General features: G+C 42.9%; 1 protein-coding gene across 2 annotated transcripts in view; it reads right to left on the bottom strand.

Moving 5' to 3' along the window:
- wu:fj29h11 (uncharacterized) overlaps positions 1 to 19400 on the bottom strand; it is a 68698-nt gene that overhangs the window by 35031 nt on the left and 14267 nt on the right. For both annotated transcript variants that reach the window (XM_054601371.1, XM_054601372.1), the window contains 16 exons: positions 17444 to 17624; positions 17156 to 17322; positions 16870 to 17013; positions 16542 to 16720; positions 14904 to 15076; positions 14517 to 14741; positions 14286 to 14395; positions 12578 to 12793; positions 10316 to 10442; positions 10035 to 10236; positions 9429 to 9576; positions 5448 to 5625; positions 3246 to 3423; positions 997 to 1123; positions 748 to 867; positions 38 to 182 (listed from right to left, as the gene is read on the bottom strand). In XM_054601371.1, coding sequence (XP_054457346.1) covers positions 38 to 182; positions 748 to 867; positions 997 to 1123; positions 3246 to 3423; positions 5448 to 5625; positions 9429 to 9576; positions 10035 to 10236; positions 10316 to 10442; positions 12578 to 12793; positions 14286 to 14395; positions 14517 to 14741; positions 14904 to 15076; positions 16542 to 16720; positions 16870 to 17013; positions 17156 to 17322; positions 17444 to 17624 — 2620 coding nt within the window. The remainder of the gene's footprint in view (positions 1 to 37; positions 183 to 747; positions 868 to 996; positions 1124 to 3245; positions 3424 to 5447; positions 5626 to 9428; positions 9577 to 10034; positions 10237 to 10315; positions 10443 to 12577; positions 12794 to 14285; positions 14396 to 14516; positions 14742 to 14903; positions 15077 to 16541; positions 16721 to 16869; positions 17014 to 17155; positions 17323 to 17443; positions 17625 to 19400) is intronic.

The following is a 19400-nucleotide window of genomic DNA, read 5'->3' as shown; positions in this document are numbered from 1 at the left end:
GGTCAGATAGCTTAATTATTCTAAACTCCATTCTCACCTTGGATGATGAAACGGAAGCCAAAACTGCGAAGAGGCAGGTAAGCAAACACAGGTTGTTTCTGTGGTTGGCAGACAATCTCACTTTCTGTGATATTGAGCTGGAATGCCAGGGCAAGCTCGGTGGACTCAACGTCCTCTTTGATCTGGAGGAGAAACAGATCAATGTCAAAATAGATGCAACGGCTTACAACACGCAGAAATGGTTATCGGTGCCTGTTAAATGGCTGCTGGCAAACTGGAGCACAGAAAGTCTATTTCTTATATAACAGAACCTGACTGCAGGTAATGGGTAGCTGCTGGGAAATGGAGGAAGAAAGGTAACTGAAGAAGAAAGAGTAGCGTCCTCTCAGACTGACAGATCATTTAAATCTGTTTGGTGTTGTTGATGTGCTTGTCTGTAAGAGTGTATGGATTTTTCTGTCATAGAATCCTACGTGATGTGGGAATAAAAATAGCCTGCCTAATGAGTGAGTTTTCATGACATCTGGCAAGATACAGAGAGGGAAAGACATACGGAGCAGAACAAGGAACAGTTATAAAGTGCAAAGTCAGGAGCACATCACAGAAATGCAAAGCTATAGAAAAAAATAAATTTCCCCAGGCAGGATGAAACAGACGCCAACTTCTTGTACTGAAATCCAGATATGAGGAATTTGCCTGAAAATGAAGCAACAGAATGACATTTGAATCTTAGTGTGTCTGCATTACCTTCTTGGGCTGCACCATAGTTTTGACCACAAGCCAGCGCTCGATGCCCTCTGTGTGCTCCACCTCTAACACATTGTGACTCAGGTCTTTTCTAGTCATGGTTACGAGACGCTTCTCACTCTGCAGGGAGACAGACGCAGCAGGTGGTGGAGGTATGGAGAACAGGTGAGTTTCGTATAATGATTAAATCAATGAAGTACACTATCAGTGTTTGCATGAATGTGAGCAATGTGTAAGTGCAGAAGCTACCTGATTGTAGATGGAGATAGAGCGCAGGCGGTGCAGAAAGAGCAGCAGGGAGGGGTGCACGTCATGAAACAGGTTTCTGGTCTGATCACTCTTGGAGCGCAGAGGAAGGCAGATCTTAGTGGTCCAGCTGATAAGAGAACAAATTCAGTGAGGTAGTTGGAAAACTAGTGGTTTGAATTAAGCGTTCCGACTGCTGTTTCTGAATTGAGTGGTATTGGTCAATATGGAGCTGTAGCGCTTTCCAAAGGGGAGGAGCTGGTGGAGGTGGCGGGCAGAGTGAGAGGGGCTGCTGTTTTTTTTGAGCTGCCCGGTTGAAGGTGACTCTTGGTGTGACTGTCTGAATTAAGTCAGTATTCTGCATATTGGCAGCATGCAACTCAGGTAGTAATATACTCTACTATTAATATAATTTTAAAGCAGCACTAATTAATACCAAACCAAAAGGAGTGCAGTTCTCCTCAGCTTTATGAGTATTTTTCAGCTCAGTGTTTTCGTTTAACGACCCACAACTTATCACTGTTTTGGTTCACTCTGACTGCTCTCAACAACCTGTTTAGAGCCCAACACTTTGACAAACCCACTGTACTCTACCTGTACACCACAAAGTGACAATGAAACAAAGTTAACTCGTCAACATAGCAGTTAGTTTGCTGTGATGGAAGAGAGAGGCTTTCAAACGTTTATGTAATATAACATCTGCTACATATTGCACAAGTTTATTTCTGAAATGTGATTCTGTTGAATTAAAGTCTTAGCATTAAAGGCCAATCAATATATTTGGAATATGGATTGCATCTTTATGCCTATGAACTGACTTGTATGTTTGAGTTATAAATAGCCTTATTTCAGAGAAGATATTTTGAGATGTCACAGTAGGAAAAGCACAGCAAATAATAAAATAAATGATGACTGAATTCCAAATTACTGGAGCTGCTTCAGTTTTAAGGTCCTGGTGTTGAGCATGCTGGTTCACTGTCACACTGTCACAGCTTACTGGGACACTTGAAGAAACTGAATCACCTAGACATCCGGCTATCAACAATCACTTCTGGGTAGACAACTGGTAGGTATCTGAATTATCTAACTTTAACTAATTATCTAAATATATGGCGGAAGCTGGCGCACCTCTGGCTGCCGCTCTGTACTTGATTATCAGCTTACTGTCTCCATCTGCAAAGTTAGCTCCATGCTAGCCCCAGGACTCCCGGGTTTGGTCCAAAGCACTACTTCTCATCCCTGCCTGCCACATCGCTAGCCAGCACGAGCCCGCATGTATATCCTGCCGGGATCTTTCCGTCCCGGCGTGGTTAGCAGACTTGGGTTGGTCTTCTCCGCTAGCTCGGTGCTTGGTCTTCTTCTGTTCATCCTCTACTTGCTCCCTCTTGGTAATATTATACGTCAACATGGTCTCCACTTCCACTGCTACGCCAATGACGTCCAGCTCTACATCTCCACCAAAACCATTACCACTGCTACTCACTCCACTCTGACCAACTGCCTCATTGACATTAAATCATGGATCCAAACCAACTTCCTTAAACTCAACTGTGATAAATCGGACAAGATCATCATCGGTCCCAAATCCCTAACAAAAACCAGTCACAACTTCTGCCTCACCATATACAACTCCACTCTGTCTCCCTCCCCACACATCCGCAACCTTGGAGTCATGTTTGACAGCAACCTCTCCTTTGAACACCACGTTAACCAAATCACCAGAACTGCCTTTTTCCATCTAAAAAACATAGCCCGTCTCCACCCATCACTCTCAATATCTGCTGCTGAAACTCTGATCCATGCCTTCATCACCTCCAGAATCGACTACTGCAACAGTATTCTTCATGGCACATCATCCAAAGTCCTAAATAAACTTCAGTACATCCAGAACTCTGCTGCTCGTCTGCTCACCCACTCCCGCTCCTGTGATCACATCAACCCTGTTCTCCAGAATCTCCACTGGCTCCCCGTTCCACAACAGATCCAATACAAAGTCCTTCTCCTAACTCACAGTCCTCCATAATCAGGCCCCCTCCTACCTCACCGACCTGCTCCATCACCACACTCCTTCCTGTCTGCTCCGCTCCTCTGATGCCAACCTCCTGTCTCTGCCAGTCAGGATCAAGCACCGGACATGGGGCGACAGAGCCTTCTCCATAACTGCCCCCTCCCTCTGGAACTCTCTCCCCAAACACATCCGAGACTGCAACAATTTTTCCATGTTCAAATCACAAATCAAAATTCAACCCAACCTGTGCTGATGTATGTCCTTCAGCTGTGTGTCCAGAGGTCTCTCATCTTCAGTCCAGTGGGGGAGAATGTATCCCATGGGGCCACAGGTCTTGTCGAAGCGCAAGTGGAAGCCATTGGAGTGAATCTCTGGACAGTCTGTGACTTTAAACACGGATTTGAAGCCAATGCCCTTTTGACCTATGATAAGGAGAGCAATCACGATCATTAATGGGAACCTTTGGCTATTTGTATGTTATGGACAAGGATCTTTACAGAGTAGATTTGACAGAGTTTTGACTGACTCAGATATTTAGCCATATTCAACCAGAGAGAGGCCACCTGAAGCTGCAGCTAAAGTGGGGAAGATATGGGTGGTTGGGACCTTTCAGAACCTGAGCTGGAGAGAGCAAACACCGGCTGGTGGAGTCTTTGCTCCATCAGTTCCCATAAAATTCGGCATATTTTCACTTTAACAGACCATGTTAAAGTGGGAATAGATCTCTCCCCCACGAGTGTTACCAAGTGTTATAATTGTTGCCATGGCTGACGCAAAGATAATAGGATTGCCTTCTATTAGTGACTTATTCAGACCATCTGGGAAAAAGCTAAAATTTAAACGAATATATTATTTTGTAATTCATTCCCAATGCTGATCAGAAAATCACAGACCACGGTTCTTCTGCCAACAGCACCGGGTTTCTCTCTCTCTTTTATTGAGCCGTGCGCGAATGGGAGAAGAAGGCTTTATGCAAATAAATGTACGATGATGTCACCAATATGCAAAAAAACACATGACATCATATTGTGACTTCTAGCAGAATTTGGAGCTAGTGCTAGTTACTTTCAGTGAAAAGGAGTTGGCAAAACTGTTTTCCATGGTTTCTTCAGTAGTTCCATTGTCTGCCATTTACACTACTGGATACATACCCAAAGACTACATTGATACTCTTTGATTGCTGGGAAAAGCTGACGATAGATACCTGGACAAAGACTCTGTCCTCTTCCTGTTTGGGTTGCGCAATAGTTGACACATTACCTTTGTGACATAAATGGAGCCTTCATTTTCCCAGGAGATATTACTCGGTCTCAGACAGAATGGCATAGCGAAAGCGAGGCTTATTAGGAACCTATTTTAATGCTAATCAGGGCTCTCAACAAAGTTTATTTCATCATCCTCCCGGAAACTTTATGAAAACACACCCTAAACCTTTCCCAAATTAGTGTGGACCGTCCCTTATTTAATATCTTTGTTTTTCCTACACTATCATCAGTTAAAATCATTCAAAGGGACCTTGAACATACATAAAACTTCAAAAGCGATTTGTTTATTTTTTTTTTCATACATTTATAATTTATTAAAAATATAGTTTTATTATTTAAAAAAGTCCTTTTATTTGTTTGTTATTGATAATTTGCATGTTTTTTTTATTTGGATGTTAACAATGCATCGAAATTAAAACATTTTTTTATAAGTAAAACTGAGCATTTGGTCAAAAAAAAAGATTTTGCAAAGGATCACCAAAAAGGTAGCTCTGCTAGCTGGAGCGTCTTTAGACTGTTGAGTATGAGCTGCTGGACAAGATGCACATGTCATGGGGAGAGGCACCACATGTTGCCAAGGACAAACTGCGTTACAGAGATCGTATTGCAGCGTACTGGGAGGAGAGAGTTACAAAGTAATTGGTTAACAAAAGTGACATGATTTGAACTGTTGCAGAGTTTTGAATCCTCTTAGTTAACGGAATGTTATTGTCAGCTCACTCACTGTAAAAGAGGTTTTGGTTAGCTAGCCTGACCTGTAACGTTATCATTATCATCAGGCAGTCTAACAAATAATACTAGCAAGCTTACTTCATTGATTTTGGGTTGAATTCCCTGTTGAGGCTGTGGTTGACAGGAGGTCAGAGGCTAGGTGTTTATGTTGTCATGGAGGTTTATTAAGAACTGTGTGCTACACAAAATGTACATTTTCTTTTAAATCTCATCCCATATTTGTCCCAAACTGAATTTTAATCCTTCTCGTTCCTTTTTTTTTTCATATCACTGACGACGTGACCTCCTTCAGCTCGAGACCCCGATGGTGTCAAAACTAAAGTTGTTATTTTGTGCAGTTAACATTTACTAGCAAAATCTTTATCCTCTGGTGACAAAAAAATGCCATTTCCAACCATGAGCCTCGACTTAGACTTTCTAATCTCTTTAAGCAACATGTACTTAGTTACCTATGTATCCATATTTGTGCTTGCCCTTGGTGCTGCGACCCACATCACAGATGGCCTTGATGTTTTCCTCCTGGAAGCCGGTCTCATTGTTGAGAACGGTGATTCTGTCTTTCTCCACCACAAAGGCCAGCGCTGGAACAACATCAACCTCTGATGGGTAACTGTTATCATCAGCATTCTGAAAAATGGAAACAAAGAGGTTAAATGGTCAGAAGTAGACATATTTCAAAGTAAACTATACGACATGAAACACTTGGAAGCCATCTTCAGAGTAAATAAAAATCATTAGTGGCTTTTTACTTTAACAGAATTTGAATCACACCTGATCATAAAATAAAGGGATAAAAACATTCCAAAAACTTCATTCTTTAATCAGTAGTAGGTGAACATATTTTTAGGGCCGTAGCCCACTCAAAATGGCCGCCATTTAAAACATTCCGCAGGTTCCTTCACGTTTTCATACAGAGGTGTGAACGGGAGAGATCCATTTCCTCGAATCTCCACAAGCGATACACAGAAAATACATTTTGACACTGGAACCAAAACCTTTCCGAGCCTGGCTCTTCCACAACCAACCAAATCAGCTGCTTATAAAGGAATCCCTCTTCCTCCATGGACCTAATGTAATGTAACTGGGCTTAGCATAGCACGGCATTAGCTTAGTGTAACACTACACGGCTAAGCACAGGACTGCTTTACTTTTGTCATTGTATATGGGTTGATGTGGTCTAATGTTAATCACTGAGCTTAATTGTTGTGATCTCACATAGACAAAAGGTCTTGCATGTAACCAAATTCTCTTTTCTAACCCGGTGCTATTATCCAGAAATTGATAATTGGCCTTCTAAACAAAGCTATGAACTACAGTGTTATGCCAATAATAATAATAATAATAATTAAGCCTTTATTAGTCCCACAATGGGGAAATTACAATTCTCTGCATTTAACCCATCCCGGAGGAGCAGTGGGCTGCTAAGAAGCGCCCGGGGAGCAACTTGGGGTTAGGTGTCTTGCTCAAGGACACCTCGGCATGTTGACTGTAGAGGGGTTCGAACCACCAACCTTGTGGTTACAGGGCGCTCTACCTTGTGTGCCACAGCCACCCCAATATCGCTAGCCGTATAGAAAAATGCCTCTAATATAGCCTAGAATGCTGAATCTGGCAATTAGTCGAGACTGTATGCAACGATTCCAGTAGCGATACCATATCATTTATCAGCTCATTTATGCTACACAGGAACGCCACAACTTCTGTCACATGCTCCGTAGATCCCGCCTGATCGACACTGCTTATATGCAACTCTAAACATAGAGGAGAAAGAAGCGAAATGGCTCAAAAATGAAGGTAACTGTGTCTGAAGTTGATCAAGACAATGCCTGTATAAAAAAAATATATAATTAAAAAAAAAAGTAGTATCACACTAACATAAACAGTAGCTGTTCCGTTGTCTAACATCCAAGTTACACCAAACAGAGTAAATACTAACGTTTCACACACACAAAATATTTTATACATTTGACAGTAATTTATGACTTTTGGTATTACTTTAATACTACATAGGGAAAGCAAACAACTTAAGACTAATGTAAACAAAGTTAAATACTTTGTATTCAAATATTTAATCGTTTTAAGGCCTTTTTGGGAGAAAGCTCAAGGTTCCCCCTCTCCATCTTTCTTTTGATCTGACCAAACACGCGTGTTCGTGCTTCTGCATACGGAACAAACATACATACACACACAAAAACTCTTTACCACACACAAAAACACACACTCCCTTAGGTTTGTTTAGTGTAGTTATTTTACTTAGATTAATATTCCGTATTTTACTTTTATTAATTTCATTATCGAAAATCCTTGCTTTTGATGTTGTCATTGTGGGTTATAATTATCAATTTAACTATGAATGAGTTTCCTATTGATAGTGTAAGACTCTTTATAGAAATAAAATATTTAAACTAATATATTATTTTGTAATTCATTCCCAATGCTGATCAGAAAATCACAGACCACGGTTCTTCTGCCAACAGCACTGGGTTTCTCCCTCTCTTCTTGAGCCGTGTGCGAATGGGAGAAGAAGGCAGAAATCTCTTCACGTTTATGCGACAAACCTACTTAGTAGGAGCCTTCAGTTATCAGGCTCCTCTTCAGTGGAACCAGGTTCTAGTTTCAGTCCGGGGGCAGACACACTCACCACTTTTAAAGGTAGGCTTAAGACCTTCCTTTTTGATAGCGCTTATAGTTAGGGCTGGTTCAGGTTCGCCTTGGTCCAGCCCCTAGATATGCTGCTATATGCGTGAGTCCTTGTGCTTTCTCGCCTCACAGGTTCCCAGGAATCGGGGTTATATCTGGACTGTCATCGTGCCACCTACTGAGGCCCTGCTGACACCCACTGCTACTACCACTATTATTATTAGTCACATTACTATTATTATTCCCTGTACTATTATGCTTATTGGCTTTGCTTCTACCCTGGAGTCTTTGTAATTTCTCACCTCGCAGGTTTCCATAAATCGTGGCTGTACCTGGACTGTGGTCGTGCCTCCTGCTGTGGCCCTGCTGACACCAACTGCTACTACCATTATTATTATTAGTCACATTACTATTACCTGTACCATTACACATATTAGCTTTACTTCCACCCTGAAGCCCTTTTTGCTTTCTTGCCTTGCAGGTTTCCACAAATCGTTGTGGTCCCTGGACCGTGGTCGTGCCTCCTGTTGTGACCCGGCTGACACCCACTGCTACTTCGATTATTATTATTAGTCACATTACTAATACTATTCCCTATATCATTATTTTAATTCCACTATAGTCATTGCTGCTTTTATAGGTAGTCTTAACTTTTTTTTTTTCCTTCGTTACTCTGCTTACTACTGTGATTATAGGAATCATTTATGTCATATACATTGAATGTGTTGTATCTCTGTTATGATGTTCATTCTGTACACATGGCATCTGTGCACAGATTGTAAAGCCCTCTGAGGCAAATTTGTGATTCTGGGCTATACAAAATAAACTGAATTGAATTGAATCTATTGCATTCTGTCCATCCTGGGAGAAGGATCCCTCCTCTGTCGCTCTCCCATAGGTTTCTCCCTGTTAAAGAGTTTTTCCTGTGCCGATGTGAGGGTTCCGGGACAGAGGATGTTGCATGTGTACAGATTGTAAAAATTTGTAATTTGTGATTTTGGGCTATACAAAATAAACTGAATTCAATTGAATTAGTTAGGTTCAGGAAAAGATTATGTTTGGCTGAAAATAAACCCTATCTGCCATAAAGCCTGAAGTCAAAATTCTCCCTTGGCCATGCCATTCTCCCTCGCTGCAACCAATGCAAACACTATGATTTATGCAAATAAATGTACAATGATGTCACCAATAAGCAATTAGTCACCAATATGCAAATAGTGTAAGATTCTTTATGAGACCATTTTATGAGACTACATTAATAGGCAATCATTTTTGTTAAAACGCGTGTTGCACAGAGGTGATTTAATGTAAATAAAATCATATAATTCAATATAATAATTATTTTTGATAACTACTGATAACTATTACTTCTTATAGCCATTTCAATGGCTTTAAAGCTACTGCTTTAAAGCTACTTGTTGTAGCTCACAAACATTCTTGCCAGAGAATCTTCGGCATGGGTGGTGGGCAAATGATCAATTATTCACCCGAAAAACGTACTATTCAAGTTTGGTTCCATACGAGAAGCACTGCTGCCTGTTTTAGCAAATATGCATGTGTTTGGGAAGAAGTGACTGGCCCCCATTTACCTCAATTCATCAAGACTTTCCTACATTTTTCAAATTTCTTCGTTGGATGCATTCGAGAAAAACAGTTTTCCTCAAGAATTCTAAGTAACACTGGGTGAGTAAAAAAATTTGGAAAAACAAAAACAAATCTTAAACTACATTAGTCATCATTTGAACTTTGCTTTATGTCAATCCTAAGAGTGTAATTATTAGATGATTCACCTGAATAAGTTCCAGGACAAAGTGTGTGTCTTTGCTGTAGAGTTCAGTGGAGAGGCGGTCTAAGCTGCGGCCCAGCCTGTCCTGATGAACATGCATCAACTTCTGGCCTTCAGCGGTCAATTCCACACCAATACCAAACTCACTCTTTCTGTCAGGAAACCAGTGAGAGACAGAAGAAGAAAGAACAGATCAACAATACTTTGAAGGTTCCATAATTAGCAAAACAAAATAAATACTAATGAAACTGCATTGGACATTGCGTAGGTCATTTTAAAGGGGTGGTGTAAGAGCCATGTTGAATGGTTTAAAGTTGTTTGTGTATTATTTTTATTGCAAGGGTAATGTGTGTAGTGCCCTTTGGAATGTTTGAAATTCATTAGAATTAAGGTAATTGGTCATGTTGCAAAATGTACTTTGATGTCTGTCCTGCTATTGGATCCTTTTTGGTGGGCTCCTTTAAGGGGTTTAAGTGGAAGTTAAGTGTCGATGGAGCACAATGTGGATCAACAATTTTTCTGAACGCAGATTGTGGACTGCATTTTAGTAATTACCAGCAGAAGGTCAGTTTTTAAACAAGCCGCCACTACAGGTGGTATGAGAACAAACCTGATGTCCTCGATTATGGCTCTTTGGAGATGTGATGTGATTTGGCAGCTGCAAGAATCAGACATTTCTGACTGCTCATCGTCCTGACCTCCTTCAGCTTCACTGCTGAGGTCTGATGTCTCTCCATTAGGCAGTGCGGTCAACTCATACAGCTCCTCTTCATCCTCTCTCTCCTCAACTACTACGTCTTGCTCGCCATTAACTAAAAGAAAACATTTAGCGAATAAAAGATCAAAATCACAACTGGTACGGTCCTTATTCAGTGTGAAATGAAAATTCACCTTGTTGTAGGCTCTGGTTGAGATGGGAGGAGTCAAAGCTGTTGTCCATTATGTTTTCCTCAAGATACTCATCTTCACTCATATTCAGAGCTGACAGACTGCAGCTCTCAGAATCGATCAAATTAGACTGAAGCACAAAAATAAATGAATAAATAAAAAGCTAAGCCAATAAATGAAAACATCCGTATTTCTTTTTTTCAATAAATATACAGTGTGCACAAGATGCAGAGTCAAGATGATTGAACTATTATTATCCCTGATTACTGACTAAGGACAGGAATGTATAGTGCTAAATTAATCACTTCAAATCTGAATCCAGTATAGAATCTAAATCTGATTTCAGTATTAATCTTCCTATTAAAACTGAATCCATTTAAAACCCCTTTGAATCTATTTGGGTGTAGTGTTAAACTTTTAAACAAACCATCCATCATCTCATCCAGGGCCTGGTCGCAGGGAAGCAGGCTTAACAGGCTAATACAGGCGTACATCTCCCAGCAACATTTTCTAGCACTTCCTGGAGGGATGTATAATCTCTCGAGCATGTTCTGAGTCTACCACGGGGCCTCTTACCAGTTGTATGTGCCCGGAGAAAGGGAGGGGTCTAGGAGGCCTTCTGATCAGATACCCGTACCCCTTGCTCTACTCCATGCTCCATCCACCCAACAAATTAAGCTTGTTTCGTCAGCTTGTATCCGGGATTTCATTCTTTCTGTTACAACCCAAATCTAATGACCATAGTTGAGGGGCAGAACTAAGATGGTCTGTTCAATCAGCTTGGCCTTACACCAGTCCGGTACAACGGCCGTATCCGTGTTGATGCTGAACTCCCTCAGTCTAGGCAGTGATGCCGCAATCCTCCGTTTTTTTAGGTACTGACTCTCACACTGACCGCTTCACACTTAGCTGCAAGCCGCCCAAGTGCGAGCTAAAGGTCACTGCGAGCAAACTAAACTAAATCATCTGCAAAGTGCAGAGACACAATTCTGAGGTCTCCAAACCGGACAGCCGGGTATATGCACTAAGCTCTCGCTTTGGTTATCTTTGGACTGGATAGCAAAAACCTGCTACCCTACAGTCCCGCAGTAAACCTCACACACAGGTTGTATGCCTTCTCTAAGTCTATGTAGGCTGGGTAGGCAAACTCCCATCAACATTACATTACATTACAGTCATTTAGCAGACGCTTTTATCCAAAGCGACTTACAATCAGTAGTATATTACATATCATTCACCCATTCACACACTGATGACAGGCTACCATGCAAGGTGCCACCATCAGACTCTAACTAACATTCATGCAACATCCAGTCCACACCGATGGCAAGCCTTCGGGAGCAACTTGGGGTTAAGTGTCTTGCCCAAGGACACATTGACTGCCGAAGCCGGGTATCGAACCACCGACTCTCTGATTGGAGAACTACCTTGCTCTCCACTATGCCACAGCCGCCACATCAACCCTCAACCAGCCCTGCAAGAGTTAGGAGCTGATCCACTGTTCCAAAACCAGGGCAGAATCCAAATGGCTCCACCTGGATCGGAGCCTCCTTTCCAGCACCTTAGAATAAACCTTCCCCGGGAGATTGAGCAGTGTGATATACTAATAATTGGAGCACACTGCCACCTAGGAGCTTTTTGACAACCTCAGCAAGCTCTGCCAGGGATTTTGAAGAAATTAAAGTTATAAATAACAACAGCTCATAAGATTCAGCTGAAATATGTAGGGCGAAAGACAGAACAGTTTGGGGTGGCGGCCTTATTGTTTGCTTAAAAATGAAGTAAGATGGAACTCAATTTTGGGCAAAATACTTTTTTGTGCCTAAGATGATGGGTATATATGAACATTTGTTTTAATAAAGAGGCAGAAATGTTGATTGAGTATAAGGCACATGTAATGACAATAGCCCATTGACTTTGGCACACATTATTTTAGATAATAAGAGGCACTTTCTCCAAATGCTCTTAGGTCCTGATTCAGAAATATTCAGCTGCTAAGCTTAAGTTATTGTTGTGGTATGAATGAAAGTTTAACTAGGAGAATGCGACTCCTAGATCCTTTTATCGTATCACTCTGTGTTATTGGAAACACAAAACATTCCACTCAATGTTGTACCGCATAGTCTTTGGCTAAATAGACATCTGCTGCAGAGAACCCAAACCAGTAGGGCTGATAGCCCTACAAAACAGACTTTATTGGAGACTTATTGTGACTCATCAAAACCAATGTGAGTTTTTCCAATTTTTTCTCATTTGTATTCTGACCTTGGCCTGTTCCACAGGTGCTGTGTGCGTGTTGCAATTTTGGCTCTGTGGTGGGTTCAGCTTCTTTTGGTAGTCTTTGACCCACTCCATGATGCCCAGGAGGATCCCCAGCCGATGCAGACAGTTCATGTGCCTCGGGTCGGACTGGGCCACAGTGATCAGGACCTGTTTAGTCTTGGCCTGGCCCAAGACAAGAGAGAAAGGCTCCAAAAACACCTGGAAGTCACATTAATGCAAAAACATGCAAATTATTTGGTGATCAGAGTTACAACAGAAATGCACTTCCTTCAACATAGTTTAAGGAATCCTGTTGAAGATCAGGATTACTGAAACTATGTTGTCGTAAATGCAATTGCAACAAATAAGTTGTAAAAAGGAGTTAGCTTTAGCTTTAATCCTAATGTAAAGAGGAGAGTTTTAACACATACTGCAGTAAGTTAAAAAAATCACCAATAAGTCAGGAAGCTGCATCTATCTGACCAGACTGGTTTGCTGGAAAGGTCTTTCGTTGACATGACAACCGTAAGACTGGCAACCACCTCCTCAGCAATTTAGTCGAGCAGATTCAATTCACATGCTAAGGCTGCCTACTCTTTTGGACAAGGACACACTAAAACCTTTTGTGTTTGTTTGTTTAGAGCTGTGCTCCATCTCGCACCGCACCACACTTTCCCACTGAGTCTGCCAGTCTCTACATATATGGAAACATTCTGTCTGGAGGGCTGGCTTGCTCTGTGCCCAGATTGTGGCAATCATCAGTTCCCCCCCCTCACTTCATAATGACTCCTTCTTGGTCTGGCATGAGAAGGGTATTGTCTAATTTTAAGGATCTGCACATAGAAGATAAATGCAGGTTCTGGATAGGGCCCGTAACCACACAGGAACATTTCCTGCAATCTCTGAACAGCAGCCTATAGATATTTCATTCCCAACAGCTCCATCTCTCAAATACACAATGTTCTGTTTTACATGAAACTTTCATGTAAGCAGACGGAATCTCTTGCTGCGCTGAGAGAGGCTGATCTGAGTGTAGGAGTTACAGACGATGAGTGGTCAGATAAACTCTCCTCAACGGTATGTGCCAGACATGGCCTGATCTAGATGGCACACAGACTTCATATGTCTAAAGTCCAAAATCTCAGCATCAATCGCTTGATGATTCTTGAAATAGATGTAGAAATTAAGAAAACTATCAAGGTACTGGTTCTCCATTTCTGATGCCCTATCCAAGATACTTGATAGACCAATACATCTAAATCCTGCTACAGTCATTTTTGGTATCCAACGTGAGGATGATTATCTTCCAAAGGAACAGTCATATTGCTTAATTCACTCTTTTAGCTAGAAGACTAGGGGTGTAACGTTTCACAAAATTCACCGTTTGGTTCAATACGGTACAGCGGTGCCACGGTTCGGTTCGTTTTCAATAAGGAGTGATGTAGCGGTACTCATCAACATCAAGCATGTTCGTAAAGCCTGCGTTTTCCTGCTGAAGAATGTTCATAGAACGTTTTCTAATTATTATACACTCCGGGTATCGACATATCAAAATAAATAACTAATATGGAGCCATGGGATGAACTTAACCGCATCCACTTGACAGTTTTCTCCCACAATCTTTACCCTAACATCATTGAGCATACCCTCTATCCAGAAATAACAGAAGGTATATGATATTATCTGAACTCTCAGGTGTATTGTGACTGACCTGCTTCAAAAGAGCCTGGCAGGTTCTTGTGGGGATTCGTGTCAAACATGCCAAGAGGAATTTGGCCACTCTGCTATAACAGGACACATCTTCTTCAGCCTGTGACAAATCTAAGGAACACAAATCTTACTTATATTAGTAATGATGACACCCACATGCTGCACTCGAAATACAAGGCATTATTCCAGCTTTAAATATAGTGAACTTAAATCAGCCGTGAAGCATCACTACCTTCTTTAGCCACCGCTGCTGCCAGGGAGCTCTGCATGTGATTAGCCAGGAGGGCTGTGGGAGCATTGACGATCCCATCAGCTACTACCATGGACACGAGGTGGCCGGCTGTTCCGATGTGGTCGAGGGTCATAGCGGCATTGGAGAAATGCTTGTCTCCTGTGTGTGTGGTGATCCTGAGGAGCAAACCTGGTGTCACCTCCAACGCTGCCAGGCCTGTATTTGCTGTTTAAGTAAATGAAAACAAAGACAATAAACATTTTGATTTACTACATTATTCTTCTATCAAATGGGCGTGTTTGAGTAACACAGAGCATAATTAACATTTCACAGCACAGGAAGAGGTGAAATACACTAGAAATTATCTAGCCACACACAAACTCCTACCTGCATTTCTTTCAATGAAATCTCTGAGGGAGCCATGAAGTGGTTTGAAGATAAGCTCCCACTGACTCCACTCACTTAAATCCTCCAGCAGAGGGCAGGAGAGCAAGCTGGCCAGGGCCTGGGCCTTGGACATCTCCCCTAGGCGCCCCACTGCCTCATTCCCAACTTCAGCACTGTTCACAGGGGGAATGTGGGAGACAGGGGGACATAGATGAGGACAAAACTTTTCATGTCCAGTTATATGTAGGGGTGGCCAATATATCGAATATACTTGATGTATTGCGGCTTGTCCTAGTAAATGATTATAACGCAAACTTCAACTACAAGTTGTCAAGTATTTTCTTTCAAGCTGGCGGCATGAGTCACTCTTTGGTGTTTCACTTCACTTGCTCTCTCCTATGGCTCTCTACCTATCACAGACACTAACTGAAGTGTGTAACATATGAGACGTGTGTTTTTGTATCTGGAGCAGGGAACAGGGGAAGAGCCTGGAGAGAGCGAAAAAAGTGAAGTGCCAAAGTAAGATTACGTGTTGAGTTTAGAAACAGGAATGGAAGACAGCAGCCCCCACTTTGAAAGTCAGACTACACCCACATTGTTCTGCGGGACATTATGGTTAGGGACTGTAAGAAGAACTGACTACAAAATAAAAGCCACCTTCCAATGTACAAGATGTCACAATGGCAATGTCAGTCAGTCTGGCAACAATAAATAAATAAAAAATCATAAGAAGCCCAGGCCCTGACTAGTCTTCAGTCTGCCTTAGATGCTTTCCAATTATCACTCCTTAATCACAGACTAGTTTGAAATGCAGGAACAGGCAAAGAACATTGTCCAACTCCAGCAGTTGAGGGCTGCATGTTGGTGTGGTGGATATCACTGTCGCCTCACAGCAAGAGGGGCATGTTCTCCCTGTGTCAGTGTGGGTTTTTCTCCGGGTTCTCCGGCTTCCTCCCACAGTCCAAAGACATGCAGCTTAGGTTAATTGATGACTCTAAATTACCCGGAGGTGGATTGTGGATGTGAGTGTGAATGGTTGTCTGTCTCTATGCGTCAGTCCTGTGATAGTCTGGAGACCTGTCCAGGTGAACCCTGCCTTTACCCAATGAGAGCTGGGATCGGCTCCAGCAACCCCGCCACCTTTAACAGGATAAGCACTTAAGGATAATGAATGAATGAACTCCAGCAGTGAGCAAATTTGGCTCGACAGCAGACACTCAACATTCATATTCAACGTTTGACTCATCATTTAAAAATCAAACTAGGCTTCTGGTTAAGAATTAAAGGATGTCTGTCAACCTTCATGTCTATCCTTGACCATGGAGATATTCTGTATCATCATGCTGCTGTTAAACCCTGTGCATCAGAGTGCATTATGCTTTATCACTAAAGACAAATTTCAGACTCGCCATAGTTCTTGTCAGGTATGGGACTATATACAAGTTTATTGCGGGTCACAATAAAATACAGCTTTGTGACCTGATCAATACGTTTTGATTAGACACGATCTCAGCTGAGCTGTTATTGACTGGAATCTTCACACCCAATATAATAAAATTAATTCCCATAATTTAGGCCAGGATAATCCTCCCATGCACCTCCCTATGTTGTCTGTCCGTCTGCTAAAAAACTGCTAACCTTGATTTGCTGTGTTTGGCAAAGAGGGCTGACTCGTAGTAGACTTGGCTCAGTCCTCCTCCAGCAAGCCCTCTCTGCCGCTGGACCAGGCCAGCCAGCATTTGCAGAGTGCCGAAGCCCAGGTCCCGACTGTCCCGGACCCTGTAGTGGGCTCTCAGTGCCGACTCGATGTGGGAGAGCTGGGAAAAGGAATGTGAATGTTAACATTCCTGTAAACTGCTGGAACATTTATTCAACAGGTAAACAGAGAGAAGGAAGAGCTTTGTTGTAGTACATAAAAGTGTAGATGTTTTTGCAACAGCTATGTGTGTGCTTTTAAATGACTCACTTCATCTGGATCAGTGGACATTATGTTCCCACACTGTGTGATGAAATCAAACACGTCTTGTCTGGTGGGTCTGAAACCACTGCCTGCAAGTTCCATGCTGCCACTGCCCAGAAGCAAAGTAGAGCCCAGAGTGTCCTGCAGCAGCTGCACACAACAACATACAGGATGAATTAGTATAATAACCCTGATAACACAATCAGGAGATCTAAAACACCTTAAATCTATATCTCACAGACTCTAAGAGTTAACAGTAAAATAGAGGTTCGAGGGATGAAAAAACTTGTACCTGAACGTGCTTAACCAGGAAGCCCAGAAAGGTGCCCTGCTCTAAAGAGAGGAAATCGTTGACCTGGAAGTGTTTGGTCACCTTCATTTCCATAGAGGCCATGTGGGCCAGAGTTATGGCTGTGTTCTGAGAGGACAGGCTGTCTTTAAGGAACTGCTTCACTTTGGCTGAGAGACACAGGGCAGAAATGTCTGAAAATCATAGACTACCGTGGACCAGACACATCATTAGAGGACAGTATCAGATTAGTTCATTGTGGGGGAGAAACACTATATCCTGCATTAATACCTTCACTGGGGAGGGAGGTGGTGGGTTTTTCCTCATTCTTAGTTTGTTCTGAGGTGTTGGATGACTTGTCTTTGTGCACCAGGTCCTGTGGGACGGCCAGCGAGCCTCCACAGATGGCCAGCTGAAACAGAGCCTTTGCCAGCCGGTTACCTGACACCTGCAGCAGGAAGTTCTGGACGTGCTAGATTGGAAATTAAAGGAAGGTATGTTTCACAAACATGGTGCTCATTGACATGATATATCACGTCTGACCCACTATAAGTGTGTGGTGGTGTCTGTATTTCTGTATTTTCTCATTTCTTATTATTTTGCTGTGTTCAGAAGTCTTCTGTCACCATAGAGAATTAGGATTTCTCATGATGGTCTAACCTCCAGCCAATAAAAAGAGTATGCAGGCCATTCTCATTCCCTGGCTAATTTCCGCAATTTAGAGAGAGTTTATGCTTGTTGAGTTATTTCAAAAATGTTATAACGCCAGTGCCGAAAGCTGAGTTCATCTCAGGCTACGCATCCTTGCTCTCCCTCAACTTTCTTGCTCTAACTGAGACCTGGATCACAGCAGAAAACACCACCACACCCGCAGCTCTGTCAGATGTGTACTCCTTCTCTCACACTCCCAGAGCTGCAAGGCGAGGTGGTGGCACTGGCCTGCTAATTTCCCCAAAATGGAAATACTCTCTTGTCTCTGTTCCACAGTTCTCCCCTTCCTCTTTTGAATTTCATGCTGTTACTGTCACTTATCCAGTCAAGCTCACCATTGCTGTTGTGTATCGCCCACCAGGCCCTCTTGGTGAGTTCCTGGAGGAGCTTGACACACTAGTCTCGCACTTCCATGACGATGGCTCCGCACTCATCATGCTCGGCGACTTCAACATCCAGACTGATAAGTTAGAACCACTGCTTTCCTTCCTCTCCTCCTTTGACCTCTATCGCTCCTCTTCTCCTCCTACCCACAAGGCTGGCAACCAGCTGGATCTTATCTTCACTAGACACTGTTCTACTGCTAACCTCTCTGTCACTCCCCTCCAGCTCTCGGACCACTACTTCATGTCCTACTCCCTCTCCCTCTCCTCTCCCCCTTACTTCCTCCACCTACCCACATGGTTTCTACCCGTAGTCACCTCCGCTCCCTCTCCCCCGCTGATCTTTCCTCTTCCGTTACCTCTGCCCTCCCTGACCCTGAATCCTTCTCTCTCCTATCCCCCGATACTGCTACTGATCTTCTCCTCTCCACCCTTTCCTCCTCTTTGGACAACCTCTGTCCCTTCACCTCCAGGCCTGCACGCCTAACTCCTCCTGCCCCATGGCTGTCGGACTCAGTGCGTACTGATAGACGGAGCCTAAGAGCGGCTGAGCGTAAATGGAGAACAGGCAAACTCCCGGAGGACCTTCTCAACTTCCAATCTCTCCTTTCCACTTTTTCCTCCTCTCTAGCTACTGCTAAAGCGGCTTTTTTCCGCTCTAAAATCCTAACCTCTGCTTCCAATCCTAAAAAACTCTTTGAAACTTTCTCTTCACTACTCCAACCCCCCACCCCCTCCTCCTACTTCCTCCCTTCTCCCTGATGATTTCGCCAACTTCTTTGACAAGAAGGTAAACGACATCAGATCCTCCTTCTCTCAGCCCCCTCTCCCTGTCCACCCTCTCCCTCTCTACCCTCTCCAGCTCTTCCCCCTCAGCTCCCCCTTCCCTCTCCACACCCCATCTTACCCTATTTTGCTCCCCTCTCCCCTAACGAGGTCCTCGACCTTGTTACATCTAACCGCCCCACCACGTGCTCCCTTGACCCGATCCCCTCTTCTTCAGTCTATTGCCACTGAACTCCTTCCTTTCCTCACCCACCTCATCAACACATCTCTCGTCTCGGGATGCTTCCCCCCTTCTGAAAAAACCATCACTTGACCCCTCTGATGTCAAGAACTTCAGACCGGTTTCTCTTCTACCCTTTCTATCCAAA

This window comes from Anoplopoma fimbria, chromosome 7 (genome assembly GCF_027596085.1).
Source record: "Anoplopoma fimbria isolate UVic2021 breed Golden Eagle Sablefish chromosome 7, Afim_UVic_2022, whole genome shotgun sequence".
Taxonomy (NCBI): domain Eukaryota; kingdom Metazoa; phylum Chordata; class Actinopteri; order Perciformes; family Anoplopomatidae; genus Anoplopoma; species Anoplopoma fimbria.
This window is presented reverse-complemented; position numbering and strand designations above follow the sequence as displayed.